The sequence below is a fragment of the Hemitrygon akajei genome, chromosome 27 (genome assembly GCF_048418815.1).
Source record: "Hemitrygon akajei chromosome 27, sHemAka1.3, whole genome shotgun sequence".
In the NCBI taxonomy this organism is placed as follows: Eukaryota; Metazoa; Chordata; class Chondrichthyes; order Myliobatiformes; family Dasyatidae; genus Hemitrygon; species Hemitrygon akajei.
This window is the reverse complement of record NC_133150.1, coordinates 53,582,704-53,602,061: the sequence shown is the minus strand read 5'-3', so window position 1 is coordinate 53,602,061 and position 19,358 is coordinate 53,582,704. Positions and strand designations below refer to the sequence as shown.

Sequence of the window (19,358 nt, the reverse complement as noted above, 5' to 3'; positions counted from 1 at the left end):
CCTTCAGGAACACCCCCGCACGGGAGCAGCTCGCTGAGCCGTCGGGACAGTTTCTCCAGCCGGCCGTTGGATACGGAGGAGCCAGCCTTCTGCTCGCTGCCACTGGAGGAGGGGGTCCGGCCCATACTGCGTGGGGGCCCCGACTCGCCCCGCTCTGCCAAGGAGGCTCGGGAGAGAGCCGGCCGCCGCGTGGCTCTCCACATCTCCGGCCCCTTCTCCGTCTCCCTGCCCCAGCACCTTGGACCCCTCCTGAACCGAGCCGCCAAGGGCCAGACCCCCGGAGTCACACTTGAGGGGCAGGGGGGACCCCCACTGCCGAGTGCCAGCCAGGTCGAGACTGAAGACACAGCCGAGGAGGAGGAAACAGAGGGTGACGAGTTGGAGGAGGAGGAGGAGGAGGAGGAGGAGGAGGATTTAGGGGAAGAGGAGGAAGATGGGGAAGGTGAGTGAGAATTGAGAGGAATTGGAATTGGTTTATTATTGTCAGATGTACAGAGATCAGTGAAAAGTTTGTCTTGCTCTCTGTTCATACGGACCAGGTCATTGAGTTCAACAGGAACAATGCAGAATAAAGTACTACAGTCACAGAGAGAGTGCAATGAGGTGCAAGATCATCGCAAAGGTCGATTGTGAGGTCAGCAGTCCAGCAATGGTACCAGCAGATCTTTAAATAGCCAGATAGCAGGATAGAAGCTGTTGTTGAGCCTGGTGGGACGTGCTTTCAGGCTTTCTATCTTCTGCCTGAAGGGAAAGAAGAGGAGAAAGATTGTCTGGGGTCTTTGGTTATGCTGGTTGCTTTACTGAGGCTGTAACAGAATCAGAGGGGAGGTTTTGTTTTTTATGAGATGCTGAGTGGGATGATGATGTTAGGCAGAGAGAATCTGTATTTACTGACAAGTACCTTCAGTGTCTCAACTAGTAAAGCACAAACTGACTGACTGTCAGCACACCTGACCCTCATGAGCAGTCGAAGAAAATAATAGGTAATACCTGGGAAATAAGTCTTTGCTGGCGAGGTGTTCCACGTGGTCCCATTGTGATCTCCAACATGGGGTCCTTCACATCTGCAATGCTTGTTCTGGTGAGCTGTCACAGCTTTGTATTCGAAGCCGCTCACTTTCAAACACTGTTTATCAGTTGTGTTTCAATCTCCATGGCTCTGTCTATTTCAGAGAATGTCATCTTCCCATTGGCTCCTCCCTTTCTGGAGAATGTGTGTCACCTTTCCACTGGTTCTGGTCTACATCAACATCATGAGCCATCATCATAAATAAGAGCTTGTAATTGATGTTTCTTTGTTCTGAATCAGAGTAGACCAGCCAGTGAGTAGGCTTGGGTTATTCAGGTCAAATAGACTCCCCCATTTATAAACCTGCACGTTCCAACACACCAAAGAACACCTCACAAATAACTTCTCATTTGGAAATGATCTTGTCCAGCAGATTATCAGGAACATCACTGTGTCCACTTTAAAGCATTTTGATGCAGCTATTGCTGAGCAAAACTCAGTTCCTGAGACAGATCAAAAAATGAAGGTTACAGAGCAGCTTCACAAAATGGCAGCCATGACACGAACAAAGAGAATTAACTTCAACACACACAAAATGCTGGTGGAACACAGCAGGCCAGGCAGCATCTATAAGGAGAAGCACCGTCAGGACGAAGGGTCTTGGTAACATTTCATCAGGACAAAGTCAGAGGATGGCAGCTGTGACAGACCAGGTCTACCACAAGTCATTTTTTCTCTCTTCCTCGCCCCCAGTAGTGCAGTAATTCTCATTATCACTGTCTGGCAGTGCAGGAACTAGTTTATTGGGTGCATGTGGTAGGCCCCTTCACAGCTCGGATGCTGTTGTTTGTGCTTGCCCACTCCAGGCCAGTGGCATTCCTCTATTTGAGGGAGGAGACCTGACTGCTGGGTGGGTGGGATGCCTTTAAAAGGGTGCCTGTCGTGGTGGCACGTGCTCTGTGTGGGCTCACTGGAAGAGTTCATTTTGGGGGTTGGGGAAGAGTGCTGGCTCCTGGAAAATGGCCAGTTATTGATTGATTTTGTTGGGCAGTGTCATTGTGATCTTATCGTGATGAGTGTTATTTGTGGACATTTGTGATTGAGAAGAAGGATGTGAATTCCTTTTTTGTTCCGGCTCATGGTAAGAACTCCCCCTCCCACCATATTCCAAAGAATGGACTACCCTTTTTTTGCCTGGGGTAAGGAGATTTTACTGAAAGGATCATTTTGGTGTAAGTGGGAAGGGAGAGAGGCTGTGGTGAGGTGTGTTCTTTCAGACTGATAGTTTGGAGCTCTAGTTCTAAAGGTCTGGTGATGTTTCTCTGTATTTTCTTTTTTGTCAGTTTTGTTATTTTGCCATTTTTTTGCACTGTAAATACTTTTATGTTTTTTCTAAAAGTTTTTCACCTATAGTGCACCATAAACACCTTTGTACTGAATATACTGTTGTGGCCTGCTGTCTGATTTTTAAAAGTGACACCTTCATAAGAGCATATGACCCTCACAAAAACCCATGGTGTGACAACAGTTAGGTACCAAATGAATACCTTGAGCTGGTGTTCACTAAAGGGAAGGATGGACAGGACAGTGAGATCAGTGTGGGGTATTTTCAGATCAAATGGGAGATGCTGGGTCTCTGAAAAACATTATGGTGGGATAAACCCCTGATGGGATCTACCCCAGGTTACTGACAGAGCAGATTGATGGACTCTTAATGAAGATCTTTGCAATAGGTGAAATTCTGGAGGACTGGAAAGTAGCAATGTATTTTTTTGTTTGAGAAGGGAAATGGGGATAATCCAGGAAATGATAGACCAGTGGAGGGGATTCTTAGGGATGCAATTGGATGAATGTGGACTAGTCAGGGATGGTCAGTATAGCTGGTCATATCTTACAGACCTGACTGAATTATGTTTTTTTGGGTTGAAGGTGAATGAGGATAGGGCAGTGGATTTTGTCTATGTTGTCTAAGGTAAGGCCCTTGAGAAGGTCTGTGATGGTAGGTTAATCAGGAAGTTTCTGATGCAGAAATCCATAGTGACTGAGATCTGTAATTTAGATTCAGACTTGGCTTGGCTGCAAGAGACAGGGTAGTCTGGAAGGGTGTTGTTTTGGGAGGCTACAGTAACCTGGTATACTGCAGGGGTTAGTGCTGGGACCTCTGTTGTCTGGATGAATATGTCGTTGGGTTGATGTTATGGTGAAGTTATGGGGGGGAAGAGGGTTGTTAAAGGATGGAATAGGGTATAAATCAGTTAAAGCATCTGTAGAGAAATAGCAGATAGTTTAATTCAGGCAAGTGTGAAATGTTGCACTTTGGGAGGCTAAATGTAAGGGGAAAATACACAGCTAATGGCAGAGCCCATAACAGTACTGACGTACAGGTCAAAAATGGCAAAACAGTTAGATAAAGTGGTAAACTCCGGAGATTCTGCAGATGCCGGAAATCCAAAGTGACACAAAATGTAGAGGAGAAACTCAGCATGCCAGGCAGCATCTATGGAAATGAGTAAACAGCTACTGTTTCGGGTGAGACACTTCAGGACTGGAAAGGAAAGGGGAAGACACCAGGATAAAATGGTGCTGGTGGGGAGTGGGGGGAAGGAATGGCATGCTTGCTTCATCGCTAGGGTTACAAGAGTATAAGGGACAGGAAGTCATGTTGCTGTTCTATAAAACTTTGGTTAGACCACAGTATTGTATGTAGTTCTAGGGTATCAAGACTTTGGAGAGGGTGCCAAAGAGGTTTACTAGGAGGCGGCCTATATTAGTGTGTATCAGCTATGAAGAGAATTTGGACAAATGGATTGTTTTCTCTGGAGTAGCGAAGACCTGACAGTATACATGCAGTACATAGAATAAAGTAGACGAACTTGCCACATAATTACAAATTGGCATTTATGATGTTGTAGGCATCACTGAATCATGGCTGAAAGAAGATTATAACTGGGTGCTTAACGTCCAAATATGCATATTGTATCAAAAGGACAGGCATGTAGGCAGAGGGGTGGCGTAGCTCTTGGTAAAAATGAAGTCACCTCATTAGAAAGAGGTGGCATAGGTCAGGAGTTGTTAAATTATTGTGGATAGAGATAAGCAGTCACAAGGGTAAAAAGACCTTGATGGGAGTGACCCCCAAGCTGTAGTAAAGATGTCTATAAATTACAACAGGAGGTAGAAAATGCATGTCAAAAGGCAATGTTACAATAGCCACGGGGGATTTCAATATGCAGATAGATTGGGAAAACGAGATGGCTTTTTAGAGCAGTTCGTGGTTGAGCCCACTAGAGGATTAGCTATTCTGGACTGGGTGTTGTGCAATGAACCAGAAATGATTAGATAGCTTAAGGTAAAGAAATCCTTAGGGAATTGTGATCATAATATCAAATTCACCCTGAAATTTGAGAAAAAGCTAAAGTCAAATGTAACAGTATCACAGTGGAGTAAAGGGAATTACAGAGACATGACAGCAGAGTTGGCCAAAATTGATTGGAGAAGAACACTGGCAGGGATGATGGCAGGGCAGCAATGGCTGGAATTTCTGGAAGCAATTAGGAAAACACAGGATATATACATCCCAGAGAGGAAGATGTATTCTAAAGACAAAATGATACAACCATGGCTAACAAGCAAAGTAAAAGCCAATGTAAAAGCCAAAGGGAGGACATGCAATAGAGCAACAATTTGTGGGCAGTTAGAAGATTGGGAAGCTTTCAAAAACTGACAGAAGTCAACTAAAAAAAGCCATTAAGAAGGAAAAGGTGAAGTATGAAAGTAAGCTAGCCAATAGTGGGAGAGCATTTTGGAGATAGTGACAGACAAGTTAGAAAAGCATTTAATTGGTGTAAGGGGATTTATGAGGCTATCAGGCAGGAAATTGGAGGCTTAAACTGGAAACAGATGTTCTCAAGGAAAAGGATGGAAGAAATGTGGCAAATATTCAGGGGATATTTGTGTAGAGTTCTGTATAGGTACGTTCCAATGAGACAGAGAAGTTATGGTGCACAAAGGCTGTAACAAATCTAGTCAAGAAGAAAAGAAAAGCTTACAAAAGGTTCAGAGAGCTAGGTAATGTTAGAGATCTAGAAGATTATAAAGTTACTAGAGAAGAGCTTAAGAAGGAAATTAGGAGAGCCAGAAGGGGCCATTAGAAGGCCTTGGCACGCAGTATTAAGGAAAACCCCAAGGCATTCTACAAGTATGTGAAGAGCGAGAGGATAAGATGTGAAAGAATAGGACCTATCAAGTGTGACAGTGGGAACCGGAGGAAATAGCAAAGGTACTTAATGAATACTTTACTTCGGTATTCACCATGCAAAAGGATCTTAGTGATTGTAGTGATGACTTGCAGCAGACTGAATAGCTTGAGCATGTAGATATTAAGAAAGAGGATGTGCTGGAACTTTTGGAAAGCATCAAGTTGGATAAGTCACCTGGACTGGACGAGATGTACCCCAGACTACTGTAGGAGGCGAGGGAGGAGATTTCTGAGCCTCTGGCGATGACCTTTGCGTCATCAATGGGGATAGGAGAGGTTCCGGAGGATTGGAGGGTTGTGGATGTTGTTCCTTTATTCAAGAAAGGGAGTAGGGATAGCCCAGGAAATTATAGACCAGTGAGTCTTACCTCAGTGGTTGCTAAGTTGATGGAGAAGATCCTGAGAGGCAGGATTTATGAACATTTAGGGAGGTATAATATGATTAGGAAATAGTCAGCATGGCTTTATCAAGGGCAGGTTGTGCCTTAGGAGCCTGATTGAATTTTTTGAGGATGTGACTAAACGCATTGATGAAGGAAGAGCAGTAGATGTAATGTATATGGATTTCAGCAAGGCATTTGATAAGGTACCCGATGCAAGGCTTATTGAGAAAGTAAGGAGGCATGGGATCCAAGGGGACATTGCTTTGTGGATCCAGAACTGGCTTGCCCACAGAAGGCAAAGGGTGGTTGTAGATGGGTCATGTTATGCATGGAGGTTGGTGACCAGTGGGGTGCCTCAAGGATCTGTTCTGGGACTCTTACTCTTTGTGATTTTTATAAACGACCTGGATGAGGAAGTGGAGGGATGGGTTCGTAAGTTTGCTGATGACACAAAGGTTGGAGGTGTTGTGGATAGTGTGGAGGGCTGTCAGAGGTTACCGCAGGACTTGATAGGATGTAAAACTGGGCTGAAAAGTGGCAGATGGAGTTCAACCCAGATAAGTGTGAAGTGGTTCATTTTGGTTGGTCAAATATGAAGGCAGAGTATAGTATTAATGGTAAGACTGTTGGCAGTGCGGAGGATCAGAGGGATCTTGGGGTCCGAGTCCATAGGACGCTCAAAGCAGCTGTGCAGATTGACTCTGTGGTTAAGAAGGCATATGGTCTATTGGCCTTCAATCGTGGAGTTGAATTTAGGAGCCGAGAGGTAATGTTGCAGCTGTATAGGACCCTGGTCAGACCCCACTTGGAGTATTGTGCTCAGTTCTGGTCGCCTCACTGCAGGAAGGATGTGGAAACCATAGAAAGGATGGAGAAGAGATTTACAAGGATGTTGCCTGGATTGGGGAGCATGCCTTATGAGAATAGGTTGAGTGAACTTGGCCTGTTTTCCTTGGAGTGAAGGAGGATGAGAGGTGACCTGATAGAGGTGTATAAGATGATGAGAGGCATTGATTGTGTGGATAGTCAGAGGCTTTTTCCCAGGCTGAAATGGTTGCCACAGGAGGACACAGGTTTAAGGTGCTGGGGAGTAGGTACAGAGGAGATGTCAGGGGTAAGTGTTTTACTCAGAGTGCTGAGTGCGTGGAATGGGCTGCTGGCAAAATGTGGTGGAGGCGGATATGATCGGGTCTTTTAGATAAGTACATGGAGCTTAGAAAAATAGAGGGCTATAGGTAAGCCTAGTAATTTCGTAGGGACATGTTTGGCACAACTTTGTGGGCTGAAGGGACTGTATTGTGCTGTAGGTTTTCTGTGTTTCTAATAATATTAAAGAAGATGCCAAACGCTTCTACAGACACATGTAGTGTAAAAGAGAGGTGAGAGTGGATATCGGAATGTTGGAAAATGATGCTGGAGAGGTAGTAATGAGGGACAAGGAAATGGCAGCTGAACTGAATAAGTATTTTACAGCAATCTTTACTGTGGAAGTCACGAGCAGTACGGTGGACATTCCAGGTGTCAGGGTTCATGAAGTGTGTGAAGGTACCACTACAAGGGAAATGTTTCTTGGGAAACAAAGGTCTGATGGTGGATGCGTCACCTGGACCAGATTGGTGTACAGTCTATGGTTGTGAAAGAGGTGGCTGAAGAGATCATGGAGGTATTAGTAATGATCTTTCAAGAATCACTAGATTCTGGAATGGTTCCAAGAGACTGGAAAATTTCCAAATTTCACTCCATTCTTCAAGAAAGGAGAGAGGCCGAAAAAAAAAATAATGATAGGCCAGTTAGTCTGACGTCAGTATTTTGTAAGTTGTTAAGGATGTGGTTTCGGGTTACTTGGTGGCACATGATAAAATAAGCCGTAGTCAGCATGCTTTCCTCAAGGGAAAATCTTACCTGTCAAGTTGGATGGAATTCTTTGAAGAAATAACAAACAGGACAGACAAAGGAGATGTAGTGTACGTGAATTTTCAAGAGAGCTTTGACAAGGTGCCACACATGAGGCTGCTTTAACAAGTTACTAGCCCACGGTATTACAGGAAAGATTCTAGGATGGATAAAGCAGTGACTGGTTCATTAGAGGCAAAGAGTGAGAATAAAGGGAGCCTTTTCTCATTGCCTGCTGGTGACTAGTGGTGTTCCATATGAATCTGTTTTGGAACCACTTTTGTTTACTTTGTCAATGGTTTGGATGATGGAATTGATGGCTTTGTTGCAAAGTTTGCAGTTGATGTGAAGTTAGGTGGAGGATTATGTAGTTTTGAGGAAATCGAGGCTACAGACGAACTTAGACAGATTAGGAGAATGGGCAAATGAATGCAAGATGGAATAGAGTGTTGGGAAGTGTATGGTCATGTGCTTTGATAGAAGAAATAAAAGCATAGGCTATTTTCAAAATGGAGAGTCTGTGGTGAGGAAGGCAAATGCAATGTTAGCATTATTTCAAGAGAACTAGAATATATACAAGCAAGGATATAATGTTGAGACTTTATAAAGCACTGGTGAGGCCTCACTTTGGAGTATTGTGAGCAGTTTCAGGCCTCTAATCTTAGTACGTGCTGAAACTGGAGAGGGTTCAAAGGAGGTTTACGAAAAAGATTCCAGGATTGAATGACTTGTGAAGAGCATCTGATGGCTCTGGGCCTGTATTCACTGGAATTCAGAAGAATGAGGGGTGGCGTAATTGATTCTATCAAATGGTGAAAGGCCTTGATCGTGGATGTGCAGAAGATATGTTCTATGGTGGTAGAGTCTAAGACCAGAGGACATTGCCTCAGAATAGAGGGACGTCTTTTAGAATGGAGATGAGGAGGAATTTCTGCTCTTGTACAGTGCATATAGATGGTATTCACCCCGCCCGTGCCCCCCGCACCATGGAAGTTCTCATGTTTTATTGTTTTACAACTTTGAGTCACAGTGGACTTAATTTGCTTTTTGACAGTTATCAACAGAAAAAAGACTCTCATGTCAAAGTGAAAACAGATCTCTACAAACTGATCTAAATTACTTACAAATATAAAACAAATAATTGCATAAGTATTCACCCCCTTTAGTATGACACACCAAATCACTACTGGTGCAGCCATTTGGTTTTGGAAGTCACACAATTCGTTAAATGGAGATCTATTTTTGAAGACCTGTGTGCATTCAAGGTGTTTCAAGTGGCTAGTAAAAATACACCAGTATCTAGAAAGTTCAACTGCTGGTGAGTCTGTATTCTGACAAAAGAACCCTCCAGGCAACTCTGTAAAAAGGTTATTGAAAAGCACAAGTCAGGAGAAGGATACAAGAAAATTTCCAAGTCATTGAATATCCCTTGGAGTACAGTTAAGTCAATCATCAAGAAATAGAAAAAATATGGCACAGCTGTAAATCTGCCGAGAGTGGGCTGTCCTCATAAACTGAGTGACCGTGCAAGAAGGGGACTAGTGAGGGAGGCCACCAAGAGGCCTATGACAACTCCAGAGGAGTTACAAGCTTCAGTGGCTGAGATGGGAAAGAGCGCATATAACAACTGTTGCCTGGGTGCTTCACCAGTCGCAGCTTTATGGGAGAGTGGCAAAGAGAAAGCCACTGCTGGAAAAACACTCACATGAAATCTTGGCTAGAGTTTGCCTGCAGGCATGGGAGAGACTCTGAAGTCAGCTGGAAGATGGTTCTGTGGTCTGATGAAACCAAAATTGAACTTTTTGGCCATCAGACTAAAGGGTTTGTTTGTTGTAAGTCAAACACTGCACACCATCAAAAACATACCATCCCTACTGGGAAGCATGATGATGGCTGCATCATGCTGTGGGGATGCTTCACTGCAGCAGGCCCTGGAAGGCTTGTGAAGGTAGAGGGTAAAATGAATGTAGCAAAATACAGGGAAATCCTGGAGGAAAACCTGATGCAGTCTGCAAGAGAACTGTGACTTAGGAGAAGAATTGTTTTCCAGCAAGATAATGACCCCAAGCATAAAGTCAAAGCTACACAGGAATGGCTTAAAAACAACAAAGTTAATGTCCTGGAGTGGACAAATCAGAGTCTAGACCACAATCCATTTAGAATTTGTGGCTGGACTTGAAAAGGACTGTTCACTCACAATCCCCATGCAATCTGACAAAGCTTGAGCAGTTTTGTAAAGAAGAATGGGGAAAATTTGCAGTATCCAGATGTGCAAAGCTGATAGAGACCTATCCACACAGACTCAAGGCTGTAATTGCTGCCAAAGGTGTGTCTACTAAATACTGACTTGAAAGGGATGAATACTTATGCAATCAATTATTTGTGTTTTATATTTGTAATTAATTTGGATCAGTTTGTAGAGATCTGTTTTCACTTTGACACAAAAAAGATTTTTTCTGTTGATCAGTCTTAAAAAAGCCAAATTAAATCCACTGAGATTCAATGTAAAACAATAAAACGTGAAAACTTCCAAGGAGGGTGCATACTTTATATAGGCACTGTATCTTATAACTTTATGGTCTTATAATAGAAGTTGGTTAGATTATACAAATCTCTGGTGAGACTGCACTTAGAGTATTGTGTTCAATTCTGGTCATCTCATTATAGGAAGGATGTGGAAGCTATGGAGAGAGTGCAGAGGAGATTTACCAGGATGTTGCCTGGTTTGGAGAACAAGTCATATGAAGCAAGGTTGGCAGAGCTGGTACTTTTCTCTTTGGAGCATAGAAGAATGAGAGGGGACTTGATAGAGGTCTACAAGATTATGAGAGGCATAGATAGGGTGGATAGTCAGTACCTGTTTCCCAGGGCACCAATAGCAAACACCAGAGGGTATATATACAAAATTAAGGGAGGGAAGTTTAGGGGAGACATCAGGGGTAGGTTTTTTACACAGAGGGTTGTGAGTGCCTGGAATGGCTTGTCAGGGATGGTGGTTAAAATATTGTGGGTATTTAAGAGCCTCTTGGACAGGCACATGGATGAAAGAAAAATGGAGGGTTATGTGGTAGTGTGGGTTTAGTACTTTTTTTTAAGGATTATATGGGTCGGCACAACATGGAGGGCTGAAGGGCCTGTACTGTGCTGTAATGTTCTGTGGTTCTATGGTTCTATTATGAGAGGCATAGATAGACAGCTGGTAATTTTTCCCCAGGGTGGAGATTCTGTGCACTATAGTGCATAGATTTAAGGTGAAGGGAAAAGTTTAAAAGAGATGGGCGGGACAAGTGTTTTATCACAGTAATGCTGGATGCCTGGAATGAGTTGGAACAAAGTAGAGGCAGTTACAATAAAGCTGTTTAATAGGCTGTGAGGCATATGAATAAGCCAAGAATTGGGATATGGGTCAAGTAGAGCAGAACTCATTTCATTAATGTTGGCATTGTGTGCAGAAACTGTTCCTGGGTTCTAGAACCAAGTTTTGCTTCAAAGTTCAAAGTAAATTTATTACCGATTTACAGTACATGTACGTCACCATATACTACCCTGAGTTTCATTTTCTTGTGGGCATGCTCATCCAATCTATAGAATAATAACTATAACAGAATCAATGAAAGGCCACCCAACTAGCACATTCAACCAGAGTGCAGAAGGCAACAAGCTAGCAACTACAAAAAGAAAAAAAACAATAAGAAATAAATATTGCGAACATGAGATGAAGAGTTGTTGAAAATGGGTCCATTGGTTGAGGAAAGATTTCAATGATGGTGCAAGTGAAGTTGTTTTTGTTTCAAGAGCCTGATGGTTGAGGGGTAGTAACTATTCCTGAACTCAAATCAAACATTTGAAGTTGTAGAGAAGTTGAAGGAGAGAAAAGTTGGTCTGGATGATGCCTCGGGCGCGGCTGCTGGTTGGGAGGGAGTATCATGCCACAGTCCTCAGAGTTTCTGTCCATATTTCATATTATGGAGTCAGAGGGAGGGAAGGAGACAAAGTAGGGGATGTTAGAGTTGTGAAGAGAGAAGGGAAGGATAGCAGGAGATGGGGAAGAGAGAGAGGAAGGTTGAAGTATTCAAGTAGAGTGTGAGAGGGAAAGACTGGGAGAAAAGGAATCGAAGATAAAGCTGGTGAGAAAACGGGAAGAGCAGAGTCAAGTTTATTGTCACTGTCATGAGTTGTGGAATTATTGTTTTATGACAGGAGTACAGTGCAGGCATAACAAATTACTATGAATTACAATAGAAAATAAATACTGTAAATGCAACAAAGGAATAGCGATGTAGTGTTCATTAGTTCATGAGAAATCTGATGGCAGAGCAGAAAAAACTTCCTAAAACATTGTGTGTGTGTCTTCAGGATCCTGCACCTCCTCCCTGATGGTAGTTATGAGAAGAGAGCATGCCTGGGATGGTGAGGATCCTTCAGGATGGATGCTGCTGCTGCGAAGCATTGCCCTTGGAAGATGCCCTCGGTGGTGAGGCTGGTGCCTGTCATGGTGCTGGCTGAGTCTATCCTCACCTCCCCAGGATCGAGGACATCCTCAAGAAGAGCAGCATCCATTATTGAGGACTTTCATCACCCAGGACATGTCCTCTTTAGGAGGCTGAAGACACACACACACTCAATGTTTTAGGAACAGCTTCAGATTTCTGAATGGATAGTGTACCTCACTATTTTTGCTCCCTTTTTGGACTACCTGTTCAATTTAACTTTTTAAAATATAGTAATATATATTATATATATAGTAATGTATACAGTGATTTGTAGTTTTTTATGTCTTGCACTGTAATGCTGCTGCAAAACAAAAACATTCTGGTGATATTAAATGTTGAATCCTGAGTCTTCCTACCAGACGGTGACGCGACCTGTCAGGATGCTCTCCACTGAACAGCTGGAGTTTCTGATGAAGTACTGAAGTATAGTTGCTGGCATGCATTTGTTCTGATAGATCCTGAGGTGCTGATGCCCAGGAACCAGAAACTGCTGAATATTCCACCAGTGATCCCTCAGTGTGAGAAGGAGGGGGGAATGGAGAGAGAGGGATACAGGGAAAGAGAGAAGGGGAACGGGGAGAGCAAAGGGATTACTGATAAAGAGTGAGCATAGGAGACAGGGCAAATGAGAGAGGAAGTGAGAGAGGGTGGAATGGGTTGCAGATAGGGAGGATGGAGTGACCCTCTCTCTCTCATTACAGTCTCAGCCTCCACCCTCCCTCTGATGCCAGAGATCTCGCTGGAACTGCAGGACACCTTCTCTTTTCTGGACAGCCAGGACACAGTAGGGGAGGGTGACTACGAGTCCGAATACCTGGGAGAGCTGGGCCGGCCCCTGCGTACCCCAGAGGAGATGGACCCCTCTGAATACTTCCCAGCCTGCGAGCACAGCAGGGCCGGGGGAGTGGACATGAGCATCGAGTCAGAGTTGATGGAACGGGAGATGGACGAGGGCGGGCTGCAGGAGTACCACACCCAGGTGAGGATCCCATGCATCCTTACCTCCTGACTGCCTCATTTGCCAGACCTCCACAACAGCTTCCTCAGAAGATCCCTCATGGAAATGACCAAATGAGCCTGACCCTCCAATCATTTGCAAATGAACCCAGCTCCTCTTTGAATACCACCAGTGATCCAGCCTCCAGCACCCTCTGCAAGACAACTCCTGACTGTACCCTGGTTTCAAATGAGCTTGTAACGATACCTCCTTAGAGTTAGAGACAGGAGATTCAGCATGGAAACAGGCCATTCAGCTCATCTAGTTAGTGCTGACTATCAGCCACCCATTCACACTAATGTGACTTCTTTCTCCCCACCTTGCTCTCGACGTCACCCCCCAGAGTTTACAAACCAGGGAGCAATTTACAGTGGAATTTAACTCACTGACCCACAAACCTGTGGGATATGAGAGGAAATCCATAGGCTATGGGAAATATACAAACTCCACACACAACAGCAGGCAAGGCCAGACTGATCCCAGGTTTCTGGAGGTGGGAGGCAGCCACACTTGTTAGAGACTCTCCCATGAGTGGAAGCATCCCAGCATCTACCCTGTCAGCACACACAAAATGCTGGAGGACCTCAGCAGGTCAGGCAGTGTCCATGGTAGGAAATGAAGACCGTAGAGCAGAATTAGGCCATTTAGCCCATCAATTCTGCTCCATCATTCAATCATGGCTGGTCCTTTTCCCCCTCCTCAGCCCCACTCTTTGTAACCTTTGATGTAATGTCCAATCAGGAACCTATCAATCTCTACCTTAAATACACCCAATGACCTGGCCCCCACAGCTGCCTGTGGTAACAAATTCCACAAATTCACCACCCTGAGCCTGTGCCTGATGTCCTAGGCTCTTCCACTATGGGAAACATCCTTTCCACATCTACTCTGTCTAGGCCTTTCAACATTCGAAAGGTTTCAATGAGATCCCACCTCATCCTTCTGAATTCCAGAGCCATCAAACGTTCCTTGAATGATAACCCTTTGATTCCTGGAATCATCCTTGTGAACATCCTCTGAATACTCTCCAATGCCAGCATATCTTTTTTGAGATAAGGAGCCCAAAACTGTTCACAATACTCAAGGTGAGGCATCACCAGAGCCTTATAAAGCCTCAGCTCATCCTTGCTCTTGTATTCAAGACCTCTTGAAATGAATGCTAGCATTGCATTTGTCTTCCTCACCAGTGACTCAACCTGCAAGTTAACTTTTAGGGTGTTCTGCACAAGGACTCCCAAATTCCTTTACATCTCAGATATTTGGATTTTCTCCCTGTTTAGAAAATAGTCTGCACATTTATTTCTTCAACCTATCCTGAGTCCCTTCACTCTGGCTTGTAAAGTCAAAATTTCATTTTTTCCCCATAGACCTTCTGAGTTCCTCCAGTATTTTGTGTTTGTTGCTGAAGATTTCCAGCATCTGCAGAATCATTTGTCAACCCCCCCCCCCCCCAAACACATCACCATTTAGCTTTCTTCTTTATTTGAATGGAGCACACTTCTGCCAGTAGTCGAAGGAAGAGGCCTGAACACTTTGGTCCCTGTAGGACAGCATTCTCATGCCAGGAATTAACGCGGTGATTTGGGAAGGTCACTGTGTGGGTGTCAGGAAAGGGGAGCTGGGTGGATGTATGGTAAAATGGGGAGATGGATGTGGGACTGGGATGTTGGTGTGGAGGAACAGGGAGATGGGTGTGGAGGTGTGGAAGATGGATGTGTGTCTGGGATGTTGGTGTGGAGGAATGGGGAGATGGATGTGGGACTGGGGTGTTGGTGTGGAGGATTGAGGAGATGGGTGTGTGTCTGCGATGTTGGTGTGGAGGAACAGGGAGATGGGTGTGTGTCTGGGATGTTGGTGTGGAGGAGTGGGGAGATGGGTGTGTGTCTGGGATGTTGGTGTGGAGGAACAGGGAGATGGGTGTGTGTCTGGGATGTTGGTGTGGAGGAGTGGGGAGATAGGTGTGTCTGGGGTGTTGGTGTGGAGGAACAGGGAGATGGGTGTGTGTCTGGGATGTTGGTGTGGAGGAATGAGGAGATGGGTGTGTGTCTGGGGTGTTGGTGTGGAGGAACAGGGAGATGGGTGTGTGTCTGGGATGTTGGTGTGGAGGAACAGGGAGATGGGTGTGTGTCTGGGATGTTGGTGAGGAGGAATGGGGAGATGGATGTATGTCTGGGATGTTGGTGTGGAGGAGTGGGGAGATGGGTGTGTCTGGGGGTGTTGGTGTAGAAGAGTGGGGAGGTGGGTGTGTCTGGGATGTTGGTGTGGAGGAGTGGGGAGATGGGTGTGTCTGGGGTGTTGGTGTGGAGGAATGAGGAGTTTGGTGTTGGGACTGGGATGTTGGTGTGCAGGAACAGGGAGATGGGTGTGTGTCTGGGGTGTTGGTGTGGAGGAACAGGGAGATGGGTGTGTGTCTGGGATGTTGGTGTGGAGGAATGAGGAGATGGGTGTGTGTCTGGGGTGTTGGTGTGGAGGAACAGGGAGATGGGTGTGTGTCTGGGGTGTTGTTGTGCAGGAATGAGGAGATTAGTGTTGGAACTGGGATGTTGGTGTGGAGGAGTGGGTTGATGGGTGTGGGACTGGGATGTTGATGTGGAGGAACAGGGAGGTGTGTGTGTGTCTGGGGTGTTGGTGTGGAGGATTGAGGAGATGGGTGTTTGTCTGGGATGTTGGTGTGGAGGAACAGGGAGATGGATGTGTGTCTGGGATGTTGGTGAGGAGGAACAGGGAGATGGGTGTGTCTGGGGGTGTTGGTGTGGAAGAGTGGGGAGATGGGTGTGTCTGGGATGTTGGTGTGGAGGAGTGGGGAGATGGGTGTGTCTGGGGGTGTTGGTGTGGAAGAGTGGGGAGATGGGTGTGTCTGGGATGTTGGTGTGGAGGAGTGGGGAGATGGGTGTGTCTGGGGTGTTGGCGTGGAGGAATGAGGAGTTTGGTGTTGGGACTGGGATGTTGGTGTGGAGGAATGGGGAGATGGGTGTGTGTCTGGGGTGTTGGTGTGGAGGAACAGGGAGATGGGTGTGTGTCTGGGATGTTGGTGTGGAGGAACAGGGAGATGGGTGTGTGTCTGGGATGTTGGTGTGGAGGAGTGGGGAGATGGGTGTGTGTCTGGGGTGTTGGTGTGGAGGAACAGGGAGATTGGTGTGTGGGGTGTTGGTGTGAAGGAGTGGGGAGATGGGTGTGTGTCTGGGGTGTTGGTGTGGAGGAATGAGGAGATTGGTGTTGGGACTGGGATGTTGGTGTGGAGGAATGAGGAGATGGGTGTGTGTCTGGGGTGTTGGTGTGGTGGAGTGGGGAGATGTGTGTGTGTCTTGGATGTTGGCGTGGAGGAATGGGGAGATTGGTGTTGGGACTGGGATGTTGGTGTGGAGGAGTGGGGAGATGGGTGTGTCTGGGATGTTGGTGTGGAGGAGTGAGGAGATGGGTGTGTGTCTGGGGTGTTGGTGTGGAGGAGTGGGGAGATGGGTGTGTGTCTGGGGTGTTGGTGTGGAGGAACAGGGAGATGGGTGTGTGTCTGGGGTGTTGGTGTGGAGGAACAGGGAGATGGGTGTGTCTGCGATGTTGGTGTGGAGGAGTTAGGAGATGGGTGTGTGTCTGGGGTGTTGGTGTGGAGGAGTGGGGAGATGGGTGTGTGTCTGGGGTGTTGGTGTGGAGGAACAGGGAGATGGGTGTGTGTCTGGGGTGTTGGTGTGGAGGAGTGGGGAGATGGGTGTGTGTCTGGGGTGTTGGTGTGGAGGAATGAGGAGATTGGTGTTGGGACTGGGATGTTGGCGTGGAGGAGTGGGGTGATGGGTGTGGGACTGGGGTGTTGATGTGGAGGAACAGGGAGGTGTGTGTGTGTCTGGGATGTTGGTGTGGAGGAATGGGGAGATGGGTGTGTGTCTGGGATGTTGGTGAGGAGGAATGGGGAGATGGATGTGGGACTGGGGTGTTGGTGTGGAGGATTGAGGAGATGGGTGTTTGTCTGGGATGTTGGTGTGGAGGAACAGGGAGATGGGTGTGTGTCTGGGGTGTTGGTGTGGAGGAACAGGGAGATGGGTGTGTGTCTGGGATGTTGGTGAGGAGGAATGGGGAGATGGATGTATGTCTGGGATGTTGGTGTGGAGGAGTGGGGAGATGGGTGTGTCTGGGGGTGTTGGTGTGGAAGAGTGGGGAGATGGGTGTGTCTGGGGGTGTTGGTGTGGAAGAGTGGGGAGATGGGTGTGTCTGGGGTGTTGGTGTGGAGGAATGAGGAGTTTGGTGTTGGGACTGGGATGTTGGTGTGGAGGAACAGGGAGATGGGTGTGTGTCTGGGGGTGTTGGTGTGGAGGAATGAGGAGTTTGGTGTTGGGACTGGGATGTTGGTGTGGAGGAACAGGGAGATGGGTGTGTGTCTGGGGTGTTGGTGTGGAGGAACAGGGAGATGGGTGTGTGTCTGGGATGTTGGTGTGGAGGAACAGGGAGATTGGTGTGTGTCTGGGGTGTTGGTGTGAAGGAGTGGGGAGATGGGTGTGTGTCTGGGGTGTTGGTGTGGAGGAATGAGGAGATTGGTGTTGGGACTGGGATGTTGGTGTGGAGGAATGAGGAGATGGGTGTGTGTCTGGGATGTTGGTGTGGAGGAATGAGGAGATGGGTGTGTGTCTGGGGTGTTGGTGTGGTGGAGTGGGGAGATGTGTGTGTGTCTGGGATGTTGGCGTGGAGGAATGGGGAGATGGGTCTAGAGAAATGAGGAAGTGGCTGTGGGAGAACATGTAGATGGTTGTGGGGACTGGGAAGTGGGTGTGGAGGAACAGAGGGATGAGTTTGTTGACCGCGAGGTGGGACTATCTGTGTTTTACCCTGCTGATCTGTTTTCCTCCTCGCTCCACAGCTCCATCTCCAAGAGTTTTCGGTGGAACCTCCCTGTGAGGATGAGTGGGGCCCAGAAGAGGTCTTACCACTCTGCCCTCCCTCCAGCCTCTGCTGTCCAACGCCAGATGGTGGAGTCTCTGAGGAGGAGTTGGACCAGACTCTGCTGGGGCCCAGGGATGCTGGCTCTCGCGAGGGCTGTTCAGCCGCAGCAGCCCCCGCTGGACAGGGTGACCTCTGCGATGGGAGTGCGGAGGAGAAGGACGACGAGCATCTGAACTTGGGCGTCGCTGGGCAGGCTGAAGAGAGCGGGGAGTCCTGGGCCACGTGCTCGGATGGACAAGACCGGGCGTCACTGCAGGAAGAGGATGAGGAGGAGGAGGAGGAGCTGGGCAGGGAAGCTGCACCTACGGAAGGTGGCATGGAGGGGCCGCAGCTGACGGCCGTGCCCATGCGGCTGGAGAGCTCCGTGGTGGAATCCCAGATGTGCCGGGCACTGCCGGTGGTGCCCCCCAAGCCCCACTACACCATGCTGCCACCGGCACTGAAGGCCCGATCCCGGCCGCTGACCCCCAGCCCCGCTGCCCGCTCCCACGCCTGGAGGAAGAAGGGCAGCCAGTCCTTCGATGAGGCTGTTGCCCGCAGACGGGACCAGCAGGGGGCTACTTCGCCGCATGGCCGCACCTTCACCCGCGGCGACTCCCTGCCGTCTAGCGGTCCCGCTCCACCCACCCCACGGGACAGGCTCAGCCTCCCCCCTGCAGGGAACCTCCCGCCCCTGGATGGGGCCTCCCATGCGGAAATGGTGCCACAGCCACGTTGCCGCTCCCTGGCCCTCGAGATGGGGGACTCGGAGTGACGATCCCACGAAGTGAGGGAACAAGCAGCGTGACCAAGGAATAAGGGAGGGATTCTCATGGTGGTGGGTGGGTGTGCTGGGTACTGAGGGAAAACAGAGGGAAGGGCCCCAGACTCTGTAATCTGAAGCTGCTGCTTACTGTATTTGTAAAAAGCGCAGAGTATGCAAAGTAGCTGTAATAAATAATCTGGGAGAAGACAGCTGTGTGGCAGTGTGCTTGGTTTCTCCCTCCTCCTCTCTTTCAGGCTTCTCTCTCCCCTCGTTTTCCTCTTCCTCTCTCTTTTACAACCCTGTCTTTCTTTCATTCCTGCTCTGACCCCATCAGACAAGAACTTCTCAGAAGTTGGTTGAGGGAGGCTGTCCGTAGTTAGAGACGTTTGACTGTTGGGAAGATTTTCAAAGCAGGATGGAGAGATTTCAGGGACAACATATTCCAGTTGGAGTGAAGGACAAGACAATGGAGATCAGAACTGCATGCACTATTCTATCTGTGGAGAGGACAAGGCTATCAGGACTGGAAAGACACACAATATTCTACCTGTGGAGCAAAGGACAAGGCCATGGAGACTAGACTGCATGCATTATTCTACCTGTGGCCTAAAGAACGTTTGGTATATCTGTAACATAGACATTCTAATTCCAGTG

At 47.3% G+C, this 19,358-nt stretch overlaps 1 protein-coding gene across 1 annotated transcript in view; it reads left to right on the top strand.

The window, feature by feature from the left end:
* The window catches only part of LOC140717411 (rho GTPase-activating protein 30-like), a 111,207-nt gene extending 92,296 nt beyond the window's left edge, over positions 1-18,911 (top strand). Inside the window, exons 10-12 of the mRNA XM_073030958.1 lie at positions 8-442; positions 12,738-13,015; positions 17,877-18,911. Coding sequence (XP_072887059.1) covers positions 8-442; positions 12,738-13,015; positions 17,877-18,713 — 1,550 coding nt within the window. The 3' untranslated portion in view covers positions 18,714-18,911. The remainder of the gene's footprint in view (positions 1-7; positions 443-12,737; positions 13,016-17,876) is intronic.
* Positions 18,912-19,358: the final 447 nt, after the last annotated feature.